Source organism: Aptenodytes forsteri, unplaced genomic scaffold, assembly GCF_000699145.1.
Source record: "Aptenodytes forsteri isolate BGI_AS27 unplaced genomic scaffold, ASM69914v1 Scaffold76, whole genome shotgun sequence".
NCBI classification, from domain to species: Eukaryota; Metazoa; Chordata; class Aves; order Sphenisciformes; family Spheniscidae; genus Aptenodytes; species Aptenodytes forsteri.
The window spans coordinates 3486379-3498235 of NW_008794444.1; the positions used below are offsets into that span (position 1 = coordinate 3486379).

At 47.9% G+C, this 11857-nt stretch overlaps 1 protein-coding gene across 1 annotated transcript in view; it reads left to right on the forward strand.

Moving 5' to 3' along the window:
* The window catches only part of NEMF (nuclear export mediator factor), a 38434-nt gene that overhangs the window by 25070 nt on the left and 1507 nt on the right, over positions 1-11857 (forward strand). Inside the window, exons 13-32 of the mRNA XM_009289907.1 lie at positions 293-501; positions 1731-1916; positions 2413-2476; positions 3005-3093; positions 3744-3847; positions 4282-4344; positions 5125-5237; positions 5891-5948; positions 6333-6391; positions 6876-6996; positions 7140-7413; positions 8290-8332; positions 8418-8467; positions 8835-8982; positions 9322-9399; positions 9481-9675; positions 10301-10333; positions 11293-11399; positions 11497-11540; positions 11637-11716. Coding sequence (XP_009288182.1) covers positions 293-501; positions 1731-1916; positions 2413-2476; positions 3005-3093; positions 3744-3847; positions 4282-4344; positions 5125-5237; positions 5891-5948; positions 6333-6391; positions 6876-6996; positions 7140-7413; positions 8290-8332; positions 8418-8467; positions 8835-8982; positions 9322-9399; positions 9481-9675; positions 10301-10333; positions 11293-11399; positions 11497-11540; positions 11637-11716 — 2118 coding nt within the window. The remainder of the gene's footprint in view (positions 1-292; positions 502-1730; positions 1917-2412; positions 2477-3004; positions 3094-3743; positions 3848-4281; positions 4345-5124; positions 5238-5890; positions 5949-6332; positions 6392-6875; positions 6997-7139; positions 7414-8289; positions 8333-8417; positions 8468-8834; positions 8983-9321; positions 9400-9480; positions 9676-10300; positions 10334-11292; positions 11400-11496; positions 11541-11636; positions 11717-11857) is intronic.

The window sequence follows — 11857 nt, forward strand, 5'->3', positions numbered from 1 at the left end:
CATTAGATCCCAACGTGAAGCCTTCCGTTGTCACTGAGCACCCTGTAGCCCCTCAGGGAGCCTAGGCCTGCCCAGTGGAGCTCTGCTCCCTTACGAGTGCTTTGTACCTCTCTTGCCAAAATTTGCTTGTGCTGCTCTGCTTGCGGGAGTCGAATTGGCCGTTGTGCTATGTGATCACTTCAGTGCCGTTCTTGGATTTCATCTCAATATTAATTACTACTTTTATTTCTTTTAAACTGTTGCTGAGCGTGTGTTTAGCTTCAGTGGGTAGAAACTTTTTTCTTTCCTTAAGGAAGCTGATAAGATAAAAGGAGAACTTATAGAAATGAACTTGGAGATCGTCGACCGAGCCATCCAGGTGGTCCGTAGTGCGTTAGCCAACCAGATAGACTGGACAGAGATCGGAGCGATTGTTAAAGAAGCTCAAGCGCAGGGAGACCCCGTTGCAAGTGCAATCAAAGAATTAAAGCTTCAGACAAATCATATCACAATGCTGCTGAGGTAAGTACATTGCAGATCCCCTGTACCAAATGCGAGTAGGACGACTGTGAGGTGCACAGGAGACAGGTATCTTTTTAGCTTGTGTATTGGTATTTAAATGGTTCAGTTTTTCTTACAGCAGCACGAAGAGAACATAGTTCTGTGAGCAAAGTGGGATGCCTTCTTTTTTGCTTTCAAAAATAATAGTAATTTGGTTACTGTAATAGCTTTTGGGTTAGTATTTTCAGAGTCTGTCTGACTATATTCTGAGCCATTGGAAGGTGTCCTAAAGCCGTATGGGTCCAAAGCTCCAGTCTGTTGGTCAGCAGTTAACTCCCTCTGATTTACTCTTCTTTGATCTAAAGTTCCCATGAGATCCCCCCCCTTTCGACGCTGCTGACTGCTAACGGCAGTCCAGTGAAAGGCTGATGGTTCAAGATTGCAGCTGTTGTGAGCTGCAAGTTTTGATGCTGGTTCTTGTAGAAGTCCTGATGAGAGAACTGGCAGTGAGGCAGTATTTGGAGTGTCCTTAAAAACCTGAGCTGACAGCGTATCGGGATGTTGGAGCTAAAAAAGTGAGACTTTCTTTTTTATAGCTAGAATTTTTGGTATGAAAGCTGTAATGTGGCAAAGTTAATTTATGAATTTTTAGTTACCTCATTTTCAGAAGTGTTAGTGTATAGAATAAACGTGTTTTCAGGAGTGAGTTCTGTGTTGGCAACTGTGTCATCAGTCTCTTTTCTCCGTCTGTTTTAGTAGTGAGTAGTGATCACTTCGCTGATCAAACTGCTCAGTCAGTCCACCAAGTGTTGAGTCATGCATCCTTAGTACAGAGGACTATGGAGATATATTTTCCTTTATGAAGAACGTTATTTTATGCTGCTCCACCGCCTTTTGCTACACAGACTTAGTACAGCTGTATCGAGCAGGATTTAACGTCCTGGTGAGAAGCAAATACAAATCCAGCTAGTGTGTGCTCAGCATACCTCTTTGAAAACAGTGGAGCAAATATTTTTTTGAGGTTTTAAACCAGCGCGTTGCTGTCCTGTTCAGTGAGTCAGTATAATGATGATGCAACTGTTCTCTTTTCAAGCGGCGATCACGCATAGAATGTCTTGTGTTTCTTTTACTTTATAAAAGAAAAGGCCATTTCCAGTCTTCATGAGAGAATAGAAGTAAGAGTGCATTGCACTAAGGGTAAAAAATAACCAGTTCTCTTACCTTAATCATATGATGTCATGTGTTTTTAGGAACCCATACGTGTTATCTGAAGAGGAAGAGGAGGAGGAGGATGCTGATTTAGAGAAGGAGGAAACGGAAGAACCAAAGGGAAAAAAGAAAAAGAATAAAAACAAACAGATGAAGAAACCTCAGAAAAACAAACCGTCATTAGTTGATGTTGATCTCAGCTTGTCTGCGTATGCCAATGCCAAAAAGTAAGGTTTACAGTAAACGTGTGCTTTGGTGGTAGAAGTTTCTGTATGCCTGCAGTTGTTAGCGATAACATCATAGGAAGGGCTCTGTGTATATCTTGTTAAAAATAAAAGTTAGAAATTGAAATGGGTAGCTTGCCCTGAGCTCTAGGACGTGTGTTTGCTCGGTCCAAAACCAGTATCTCACTGTTGCATAGCAGCTAGTCTCTAGCTATCACATTAAATTAATTTTGAGTACAATTCTGCACAGTGATGCATGGAACAAAATGACTACTTTTGCCGCACGTTACCCCAAACGCAGTGCTCTGTCTGTCTGAGGAGGGGACTTACTTCATCTGGCTGCTTTTCTCAGGTGAAGACTAAGCCGAAGATCTGGGCTAAAAAAAAAATCTTCTCAAAACTGAACGCTAATGGCAAACGTAGAGGACTGTGATAAGTACATTCTAAAAATGAGTGAATCTGCTGGGATTTCAGATACAAACAAACTTGTGTTTCGCAGGTACTATGATCACAAAAGACATGCAGCTAAGAAAACTCAGAAGACAGTAGAAGCTGCAGAAAAGGTATTTTTTCTTTGTTTTTAGAAGATGTTTAAAAGCAAAGTCCCTGTCACTGATCAGTGGAAAATCCTAACTTGGTCTAGGTAGTCCTACTGAGACATGAAAGATAAAAACAACTAACCGGGGTTGTTTCATTCCTGAGCTTTTAAGCTGACTGAACAGAGGATTGCAGGTCCCAGCTGGATCATCTGGCTTCCACCAGCAGCATTGTGAACATGTAGACAGGTGCTAGGTGGAGATATTGACGGGCCGGTACTTATGGAGGCAGGAGTGGAAAATCAGTGGGAATCCTTACGATCAAAGAGCTGGTAATCTTCACAGGGGGCAGCTATCCAGGGTGGAGATTTAGGAAGGTTTTAGGACAGCTGTCTTACATGTGCGTGAGGGGAATGCAGGCCTGTGAATAGCAGTATGTGGAGCCTGCGCTCTGAAAAAGTTCAGAGACATTTCCTATCAACTTTCCTACTGTTCGGTTACCAGTTTTGTGATTCCTGTGCTGGCGGATTGCAATCATGCTTTCTGTCTAAACAGGCATTTAAATCGGCTGAGAAGAAGACGAAGCAGACATTGAGGGAAGTTCAGACAGTTACCACCATTCAAAAAGCGAGAAAGGTCTATTGGCAAGTACAGTTTCATTGTTGTTATCTAATGTATTGTGAATGTGCGCAAATTTAGAACGACCGTGTCAGGCTGAGTTTTCACTAGCTTAGAAGCGGAGCTAATTACGATTTCTAAGCACTGGACTTTGTATTGAGTCTTCTTAGAGTTGCTCCTTGAAGGTGCTGGCCTGATCCTGTTAGTGCCTTTGCCTGGGAAAGTTCCTTTCAGTGGACATGGACTTTTTTGCTTTTAACAGAGCTACAAATATGGGCTTAGTAAAATAGGGAACTTCACCGTCACTTTCTGGCAGTTCTGTGAAATACTAACAGTAGATTTAAAAAAAAAAAGCAAGAACAAAAACCAAAACAAAAACCCGAAGCTTTTTATAGTCTAATAACTTGAATTATTAAAATAAAAATAAATAGGCGGCAGCTGGACTTTGTGGTGATGGTACCTGTCGTTTCATCTCAAAATATTGTTGGCAGTGATGTTATATTTGTACCGTGCCTTGTTTTTATGCCCCAGGCATATGGATGGATGTGAAACTATTCGCAGCATCTTTTGTAAGGAGTAGATGCCAAGATTCTTAGAGTTTGGTATAAAAAATACCTTTGCAATGTTCTGTTAGTTCCAGGTGTTTTTCACACAATGGATTGATGTAATTTGGCAGGTTTGAGAAGTTCCTGTGGTTCATTAGTTCTGAGAATTACCTTATTATCGCTGGAAGAGATCAACAGCAGAATGAGCTGATTGTAAAGCGGTATCTTAAACCAGGTGAGAGTCTGATTAAGTGGAGTATATCGGTTTCTCTCTTATTTTCCGGTTTTGTAAATGTAAAAGAACGACACGGGAAGGTCTGTCTGGTTTGTTCTTAAGTTGGGTCTTAGGTAAAAGGGGTCTTTGGTGATGGTGAGTCCTAGGGACTGCGTGTGTGTTGTCCCTGGAGTGCTGGGGGGGGTCTGCTGTGGGAGACTGGACCCTCCAGCACCGTGGGATGAGAGTAGGTTGGACGGACTCCCGTCAGGAGCAAAGGAGCTGAATCTCCCTAGAGCAACTGGGATGGACTAAAAGGCTTCTGTATCCTTCTCCCATCCTGCTCCTTGCAGCAAAAATAGCTGTTTCCAGCTAACATCAGAAACCTTCACCTTAGTTCGAGTGATCTGTGTAGTTACCATGCGTGTGACTGATTCGAGTCCCTTCTTTTCCAGGGGACATATACGTGCATGCCGATCTCCATGGAGCCACAAGCTGCGTGATCAAGAATCCGTCAGGTACCTTGTGTGGGGCTGATGCAGGGACTCGTAGAAGCCTGGGGGCACTGTGAACTGGCAGTCTCTGCATTGCATGTCTGAGCCCAGCCCGGCGAGCTGCCTTCCCTCCTTGCACTCGTACCCACCTCCAGCAGACGTTTCCCTTAGGATGCGAGAGGCATCGGTCCTTCCAAGATCAGGTTGTCACTGACTGTTGCTGCTTCCCAGCCATGACTGGCTGCTTGCAATTGCTCAGTTGAGCTCCTGGTGGGAAGGAGCAATGGAGTTGTGCTCACAGAGACAAGCGTTAGTCACCGGCAGAGGCGGTGGTGCAAGTGCTTGCTGCTGGCCGCAGGGACTGGAGTCCTGCTGGGACTGATTAGTGGCATAAGCAGTTTGGGTGCTGACAGAGGGTGCTGATCTCGGCAGAGAAGTGTTAACGCGGTGGGATGGATCTCATGGGAGACCAGCTGTGCAAACCCTGTCTGTGCCCCGTTCCTGGGAGGTAGTGGAAGTTGGCCTTGTGTTGTGAGGAGCACAGTTACTGCTCCCTTGTGGAGCTGAGCTGAGGAAGGAGCAGTAGCACAGCTGGCTTCAGCCTCTGTTGGGGAGCTGTGAAGAGCAGCTGCTGACGCTGCTTCTGCTCTGTCCGTACTGCCTTCAAGCTTAGCCAGGCCGTATTGTCTCTGCCCGGGGCCCCTGGAAAGCTCACACGCTGGATTAGGGCACGTGTGGAAGTTGGAGAATTTAATCTGTTGTGCATGGATCGCTTTCACTGATGTGTTGGGTGTTACTTTGTAGGTGAACCGATCCCTCCACGAACCCTGACGGAGGCAGGCACAATGGCCTTGTGTTACAGTGCTGCCTGGGATGCCCGTGTTGTCACCAGCGCTTGGTGGGTCTCCCACAACCAGGTAAGGACACTCGTGCATGAGCTTTGCAGACAGAACATCTGAAGGAACTGGTGTGTGACTGCAGACGAAGTGTCTCTGTGTGGGAACTGATGGATGCGGGTGAAACTTTTGTTCTCTGATACCGTTCCTTGCGGGTTCTCCCTGGCTCTGCCGCACTTAGGGCCAGGGGTGGAGGGGTAACCTCTGATATGACATGCACATGACAGAGGAAATGCTGCAGGCTTGGCTTCTTATTAACAGAGGGGAAGGGCTTGTATTAAAAATGAAGTTTTCGCTGTTTTTCAGTTGGGCTTCTAGCTTGTGTATGAACCGCAGTCTTGCTGTGCTTCCGATCAACTCAAGTGTGAGGGTGGAGAGATTACATGAAACTGAAGGTCGCAGTGCCTTTAGTGTTTTTATTTCCTGAATAACACAGTTACTCGCCCAGGACTTCTAAAACGTAGTGCCAGTGGTGTGTGATTGAATTGAAACATCTCTTAGGAAAATACCCTACAAAGGACAGGAAGAACCCCTCGGAAATGGAGTCCTTCTGCAAACTGTTCCCATGAGTCAAAAATGCAGCTTGCTTGAATGTTGCTTTTGTTAGTGCCGTTATTACGCAGTGCTGGCCTTCTGCGAGAGATGCTCTTTATAGTGTATCGTGGTTTTTTTAGGTTTCTAAAACTGCACCTACAGGAGAATACCTCACTACTGGAAGCTTCATGATCCGAGGTGAGACACAAAGGAACAGTGTGAATTTGACGGTAGGCATTTTGTCTGAAGATGCTATGCCGTGCTGTCCTGCGGTGGCAGCCACCTGAGCTGCCCCCCTCACCGTGGCAGCCGACAGATTCCGCTCTTCTCCTGAAAATCTGTTCTGAGTGGTTTACACTGAGTATCGGGCAGCTGCAGCAGCATTTCTAGCTGAGGCCTGGGGCAGAAGATCGTTAGCTAAGCTGCTTTTGAGTTCCTCCTGTTCCGGTGTCATCCAAGAGATAGAACAAGCCGCAGTGTAATTTTTTGGTAGCCTAAAGCCTCTAATAAAATGAATTTTCAAAATATGTCATGTATCATAGCTGTTAAATCTCCTCATGAGAATCTGCCTTTGTTTTTCAGGGAAGAAGAATTTTCTTCCACCTTCATATCTGATGATGGGCTTTAGCTTCTTGTTTAAGGTACTGCTTTCTCTGTGCGGCTTCTGCTGGCTTTTCTAATTTGGTTTGAGCTGTAGGAGGCTTATTTTCTTGTTCTTGCTTCCCAATTACTTCTTTTCCCACTGGGACAAATCCCATAAAATGCTACTTCCTGAAAATTACTCTGCTTTCATTCCCATTTTTCCCCAGTTTGCACTGTCTTCATTTAAAACAAACAGACACTGTGAACATGACTACCTCTGCTAGATTTTCATACCAGCTCTGTTTGAAGCGTATGCATGCTTAGGGAGTCTGCTGGTTGTGCAGCTACGTGTGTCTCCTCACTAGTTGTACTTTCTAGGTTGTCAGACTTGGGTTTAAATGTGCTGGTTTAGTTTTCCTGCCTTTTGAATGGCAAAAAGTGATGAAAGGGAAAGAATAAAGCCGAGTCAGGTGTTCTCTGAATGGGCTAGCGAACATCACTGGAGCTGGTACTGGCCTAACGTAAAGGCGCTTCTGTTGTTAGGTGGATGAAAGCTGTGTTTGGAGACACCGAGAAGAAAGGAAGATCAAAGTACAGGATGAGGATCTGGAAATGGTTTCCAGCAGTGCCAGTGAACTGGTGTCCGAAGAAGTGGAGCTATTAGGTACAGTGGATGCAACTGGGGTGCTGTGTGCCCTGCTGACAGGTGGGACTCTTCGGGATTTGGCATTTAGTTCCCTGCACTGTGTTATGGGTCAGTTTGGCGTTTCTAATGTGAACTGTGTTTTCCTCACCTGTGTGCCCCAGAAGGAGGAGACAGCAGCAGCGAAGAGGAAAAAGCAGAGTGTCAGGAAGCACCAGAGGATGTGGAAGCCATGTCTGAGAGTAATCGTGATGAGGGCATTGCTGACCTTGACCAGGGCAGAGTAAACACACCTCCTGCACCAGAGCGTGACTCCGAAGAGGATGATGGAGAATCTGAAGATGAAGTGGACCATCCGGAGTCAAAGAGCGAAGTGAAGGAGGAAGAGGTAAATTACCCAGATACAACAATCGACCTGTCGCATCTTCAGTCTCAAAGGTAAGCGAAGAAGCAGCTGCGCTTATCAGCAATGTGGGCACTTCTGAGAATCTCCGTACTGTTAAAACGCTGCCAAGACGAGGGCCGTGATGAGTTGCCATCACTTCTTTCGATGCTCAGCTCTGCAGGCTGCCAGAGTGCAGGGCAGCAAGCCTGTACTGCGGGAATACTGCCACGCTGTGTACCATTCCCTGCCATTTCCCTGCACGGCTCTTCTTTGTGGGCTGCTTGCTTTGGACCCCCCCTCCTGAAGTACACACACACGTGCACACAGGGGTGTCTGGCTCTTTCATCGCTGCTATTCCCTGTTTTGGCCTGAGCATCCCTTGACCACCACGCACTGATTTTGCTCCTCAGGAGATGGCTGCCCCCATTTTCTTTTCAGAGCTGTTCAGACCTGAGAAACTGAGTCATGAGTTGTTTCTGCTCTGCCAAGCTGGTGCTGAGTTACTGCTCTGCATGTGGCTGCGAGATGAGCTCATCTCCCCGTTCTCCCTGGAAATGGCACTCCTTAGAGGGTGCAAGGAGACAGGATTGAGTGGGTGGAAACAGGTCTGCAGGGAATACCACAGCTGAGCGGGGCTGTGTGCATGGGAAGCTGAACATCGGGGCTTCCTTTAGCGCGTACTGTACCCAGGCTGTCTTTGTTGCTTGTTTGTGTGTGTGCATGAGACAAGCTGGCAGAGATCTGAAGGCTTGTTTTGTAAACTGAATCCCGGTATTGCTGCCCTTTTCCATTCACCAAAGCTGGGATTTTCAAGAACTAGAAAGCTGAAAGCGGTGCAGCCCAGTTAGCCAATGTCTGGGCCGTGGTGATGCGTCCGTGATTGAGCTGCTCTTCGTCCGTTGATGAGCTCCAATGTGATCTCCCCACAGATCCGTGCAGAAAATCGTCCCCAAAGAGGAAGAACCCAACTTGGTAAGGTCCCAGCTCAGATGTTTGGCAAAGAGCAGTGCGAACTGCTGCTGGACATGGTGTGCTCTAACTGCGTTTCACTTCTTAGAGTGACAGCAAGTCCCAGGGGCGAAGGCATCTGTCTGCCAAGGAGAGGAGGTGAGAGCCTCTTTGTGTTTGCGGTGAGGTGAACGCCTCCTCCCCATTCCCTCTGCAGGACCTGGGCGCAGGACATGTCTCGCACCTCCCGGTCTGGGCTGGTCCATGTCGATTGTCCGTCCTGCATTTGGGTCCTGCCTGTGGGATGGCGGCTGCTCCTTCCTGTCCGTCGGGAGTGCTGGTTGTGAACAAACAGTTTCTTGTGTACTCGTGGGCTCGAGGGGTTTGACTGAGGAGGGGTTATTTGCAGTGTACGTGGTTTGGCCGTAGCCCCGTGGCATGGAAGCAGGGTGGTAATGCTGGCAAGAGAGCAGCAGCCTCTCTTGTCGCAACAAGAGGCAGTGTGTCAAGTGATTGTTTTCCTTAGAGAAATGAAGAAAAAGAAGCAGCAAAATGACTCTGAGAACTTGGAGCCACCCGAAGAGAAGCAGAGAGAGACGGAGACACAGCCTCCCCCTGCTCCCAACACCAATAAGGGTGTGCCGGCCCCTCAGCCCATCAAGCGGGGCCAAAAGGTAGGCAGGGACCAGGTTTACCCATGGGTTGAGCCGTTGCCACGTGAAGTGTGGACAGAAATACCAGGTTTCTGTCAGACGTCCGTGGCTGCCTGATAGTTTTAGACTCTTGGTGATGCTCTTGGTGGTTTCAGGATGATGGTGCTGGTCTGTTAGCATTGAGCACGCTGTGCTTTCCTCACTGAAACCACAGCCTCTTGGTTACTGGTGAGCTGCTCTGAAAGAGGTTCAGGAGACCTGGAAGGAAAGCACATGTGGGGTCAGCATCTAGGTGTTTGTGGATGCAAAACTCTGCAAAAGTCATTGTTTCTAAAGCTGTTGGTGTGTTTTCTTCTGCAGAGTAAAATGAAGAAGATGAAGGAGAAGTACAAGGACCAGGACGAGGAGGACCGGGAGCTCATCATGAAGCTGCTGGGGGTGAGTGAGAGGAGTTCTGCCTCCCCCTGTGACGCAGTCGCTTGGGTCGTTGGCTCTGACCACCTCTGTGTGTAACCACAGTCTGCAGGGTCAAACAAGGAGGAGAAAGGGAAAAAAGGGAAAAAGGGGAAGACAAAAGAAGAGCCAGCAAAGAAGCAACAGCAGAAACCCAAGGCTGTGCGTCGTGGTGCTGGAGGGGGCAAGGAGACGCTCCCAGCAGGAGTCCTGCTGCACGAGTCGCAGGACCCAGCCCTGGAGGAGCAGCAGGATGAGAAGGTGAGCAGCACGCTCGCCTCTCCTCTCCTGTCCACGCGTCTGTCCCTTCTCACCCTCTACCATGGCTCTCCTGGCACTGCGTAGCTCTGTTCTGCCAGGGAGGCTGAGCAGCTCTTGCTGGTTTTGGGGCACTGTGGAGAACACTGTGCCTAATGCCATGACTCTGGGAGCCTGTGGGTTTCAAAAAGCAGCAAAAAACCCTGCAGCAATCTACGTGCACACTGCGTTCCCAGCACAGCCAGAACGAGGGCTCGGAGGAGTACCGAGCCTTGCCAGGCTGCCGAGGATCCAGTGAAGTCAATACCTCCCACTCGGTGCAGCTGAAATGTAACTGAGCGCTCTCCAGATCTGTTGTTGTGAGTCAGTATCTGTATCACAGCCCATCTCCCTCCTCCCAGCTTGGCGTGTGCCAAGCAAATTAGAGTTTAGAAAGAAATATTCCTCCCCTCACCCACATAAAAGTGCTCTTACCTTTGCTTTGAAATAAGTTAAATTCTTTTTGCAGTGAGAATGTGGGTTTCTAGGTACTGCGGATAAAAGAATTGATCTTCTCCAGGGGCTGGGGGAGAAGAAAGCGACCGTGTGCTCATTTCAGCTCTGATGTCTCCTTTGCTTGTGTGTGCAGGAGGAGCAAGACCAGGATCAGCCGGGAGTTGAGGTAAATGCTCGTCTTTGAAACTCCGGTAAGTGCTGAGGACAGAGGGCTTTATTCCTGCTCGAAGCTGGCAGGCCCCGCTGCAGCAGGCAGCTCCCTGTGAGCAGGACCAGAGGCACAGGCTTGCAGCAGGCTGGGGCTGGTTCACGTGCGAGCCCTCCAGAAGGGTACGGCTCTGCTGTTCAAGTCCCCTTCTTGCCCGTGGCTGTTCGGACCCAGCTTTCTTGTATTTTTAAAAAAACCCGTAACCTCTTTATTCTTCCTACCCTGCTTATCGCGTACATCCCCTGTAGAAACGAGGGGCTGGCTAAATTGAAGTTTGTCCCTTGCCTTTCCCTCTGGAGGCCTTTGCACCCCCCGGTAACGGTGGCTCTGGGCTGGAGGACGGCACAATTCCACGCACTGCAAGTTGTTCTTTAGTTTACAAGTTTATTTACATATAAAATCGCCTCGAATTTTTCTATAATTACAGGCTGGGGGTGTTGCCCAAGGCTGGAAATAAGTCGATTTCTTTGAATTCTTTAATGAAGGAAGATAATGGTTGTCGGGAAGGGGGGGGAAGCTTTTGGTGACCCTGCGAAAATGTAACTACATTTGGGGCTCCCGTTTGGGTCATTTAAAACCAAGGTCCGTCCTGTTTCAAATGATGTGATTTTAGTGATCAAAGATGGTCAGTAATGAATCGTGGCTTGGTAGTTCAATGCCAGTGAAGTGAGTGATAAAGCGAAACCGAGTACGTTTCGGTAACCCCGTGACGAGATCTGACACAGGGTACCTGTGGGATTGAGTACGTTTCGGTAACCCCGTGACGAGATCTGACACAGGGTACCTGTGGGATTGCAGCTGCTGCTGTAGTTCAGCCGGAAGGGGAGACCCTTCAGCCGCTGCCCCCAGTGAAACCGGTAGTCAGGGGCTGGAGAGACGCTGTCTGGTTTCACAGTGAAGCTCCTTTGCCCGTTCAGGAAGGCGAGGCCTTGCTGGACTCCCTGACTGGCCAGCCACACCCCGAGGATATTCTGCTCTTTGCTGTTCCCATCTGTGCTCCCTACACTGCGATGACAAACTATAAGTAAGTTGCAGCACTTTCTGCGGGAAGGGTTTGGCGGCAGCCTGCCCTGGCCGAGGGGAGCCGGCGTGCTACTTACAGAAACCTTCTCTTTTAAAAGGTATAAAGTCAAGCTCACTCCGGGCACCCAAAAGAAGGGAAAAGGTACTGTATTAAAGCACTTGAATCCTTTTCAGTGCTCTGCTTATTGAAGCCAGCGCGTTTTTACGTCCTGTTTAAATCTTCCCTGTGTTTTTACAGCTGCAAAGATTGCCTTGCATAATTTTATGCAATCCAAAGAAGCTAGTGCAAGAGAAAAAGACCTGTTCCGCAGTGTAAAGGTGACTAGTTTTTCTACAGAGTTTCTCTTGTACAAATGTAACAGCAGCAGCAGAATGTCCACTAGTGCCATTCTGGGGGTAAATACTTCCAAAACCAAGTGTGCTATTGCTTTTTTTTTTTTTTTTTAATAGCAGTGTTGT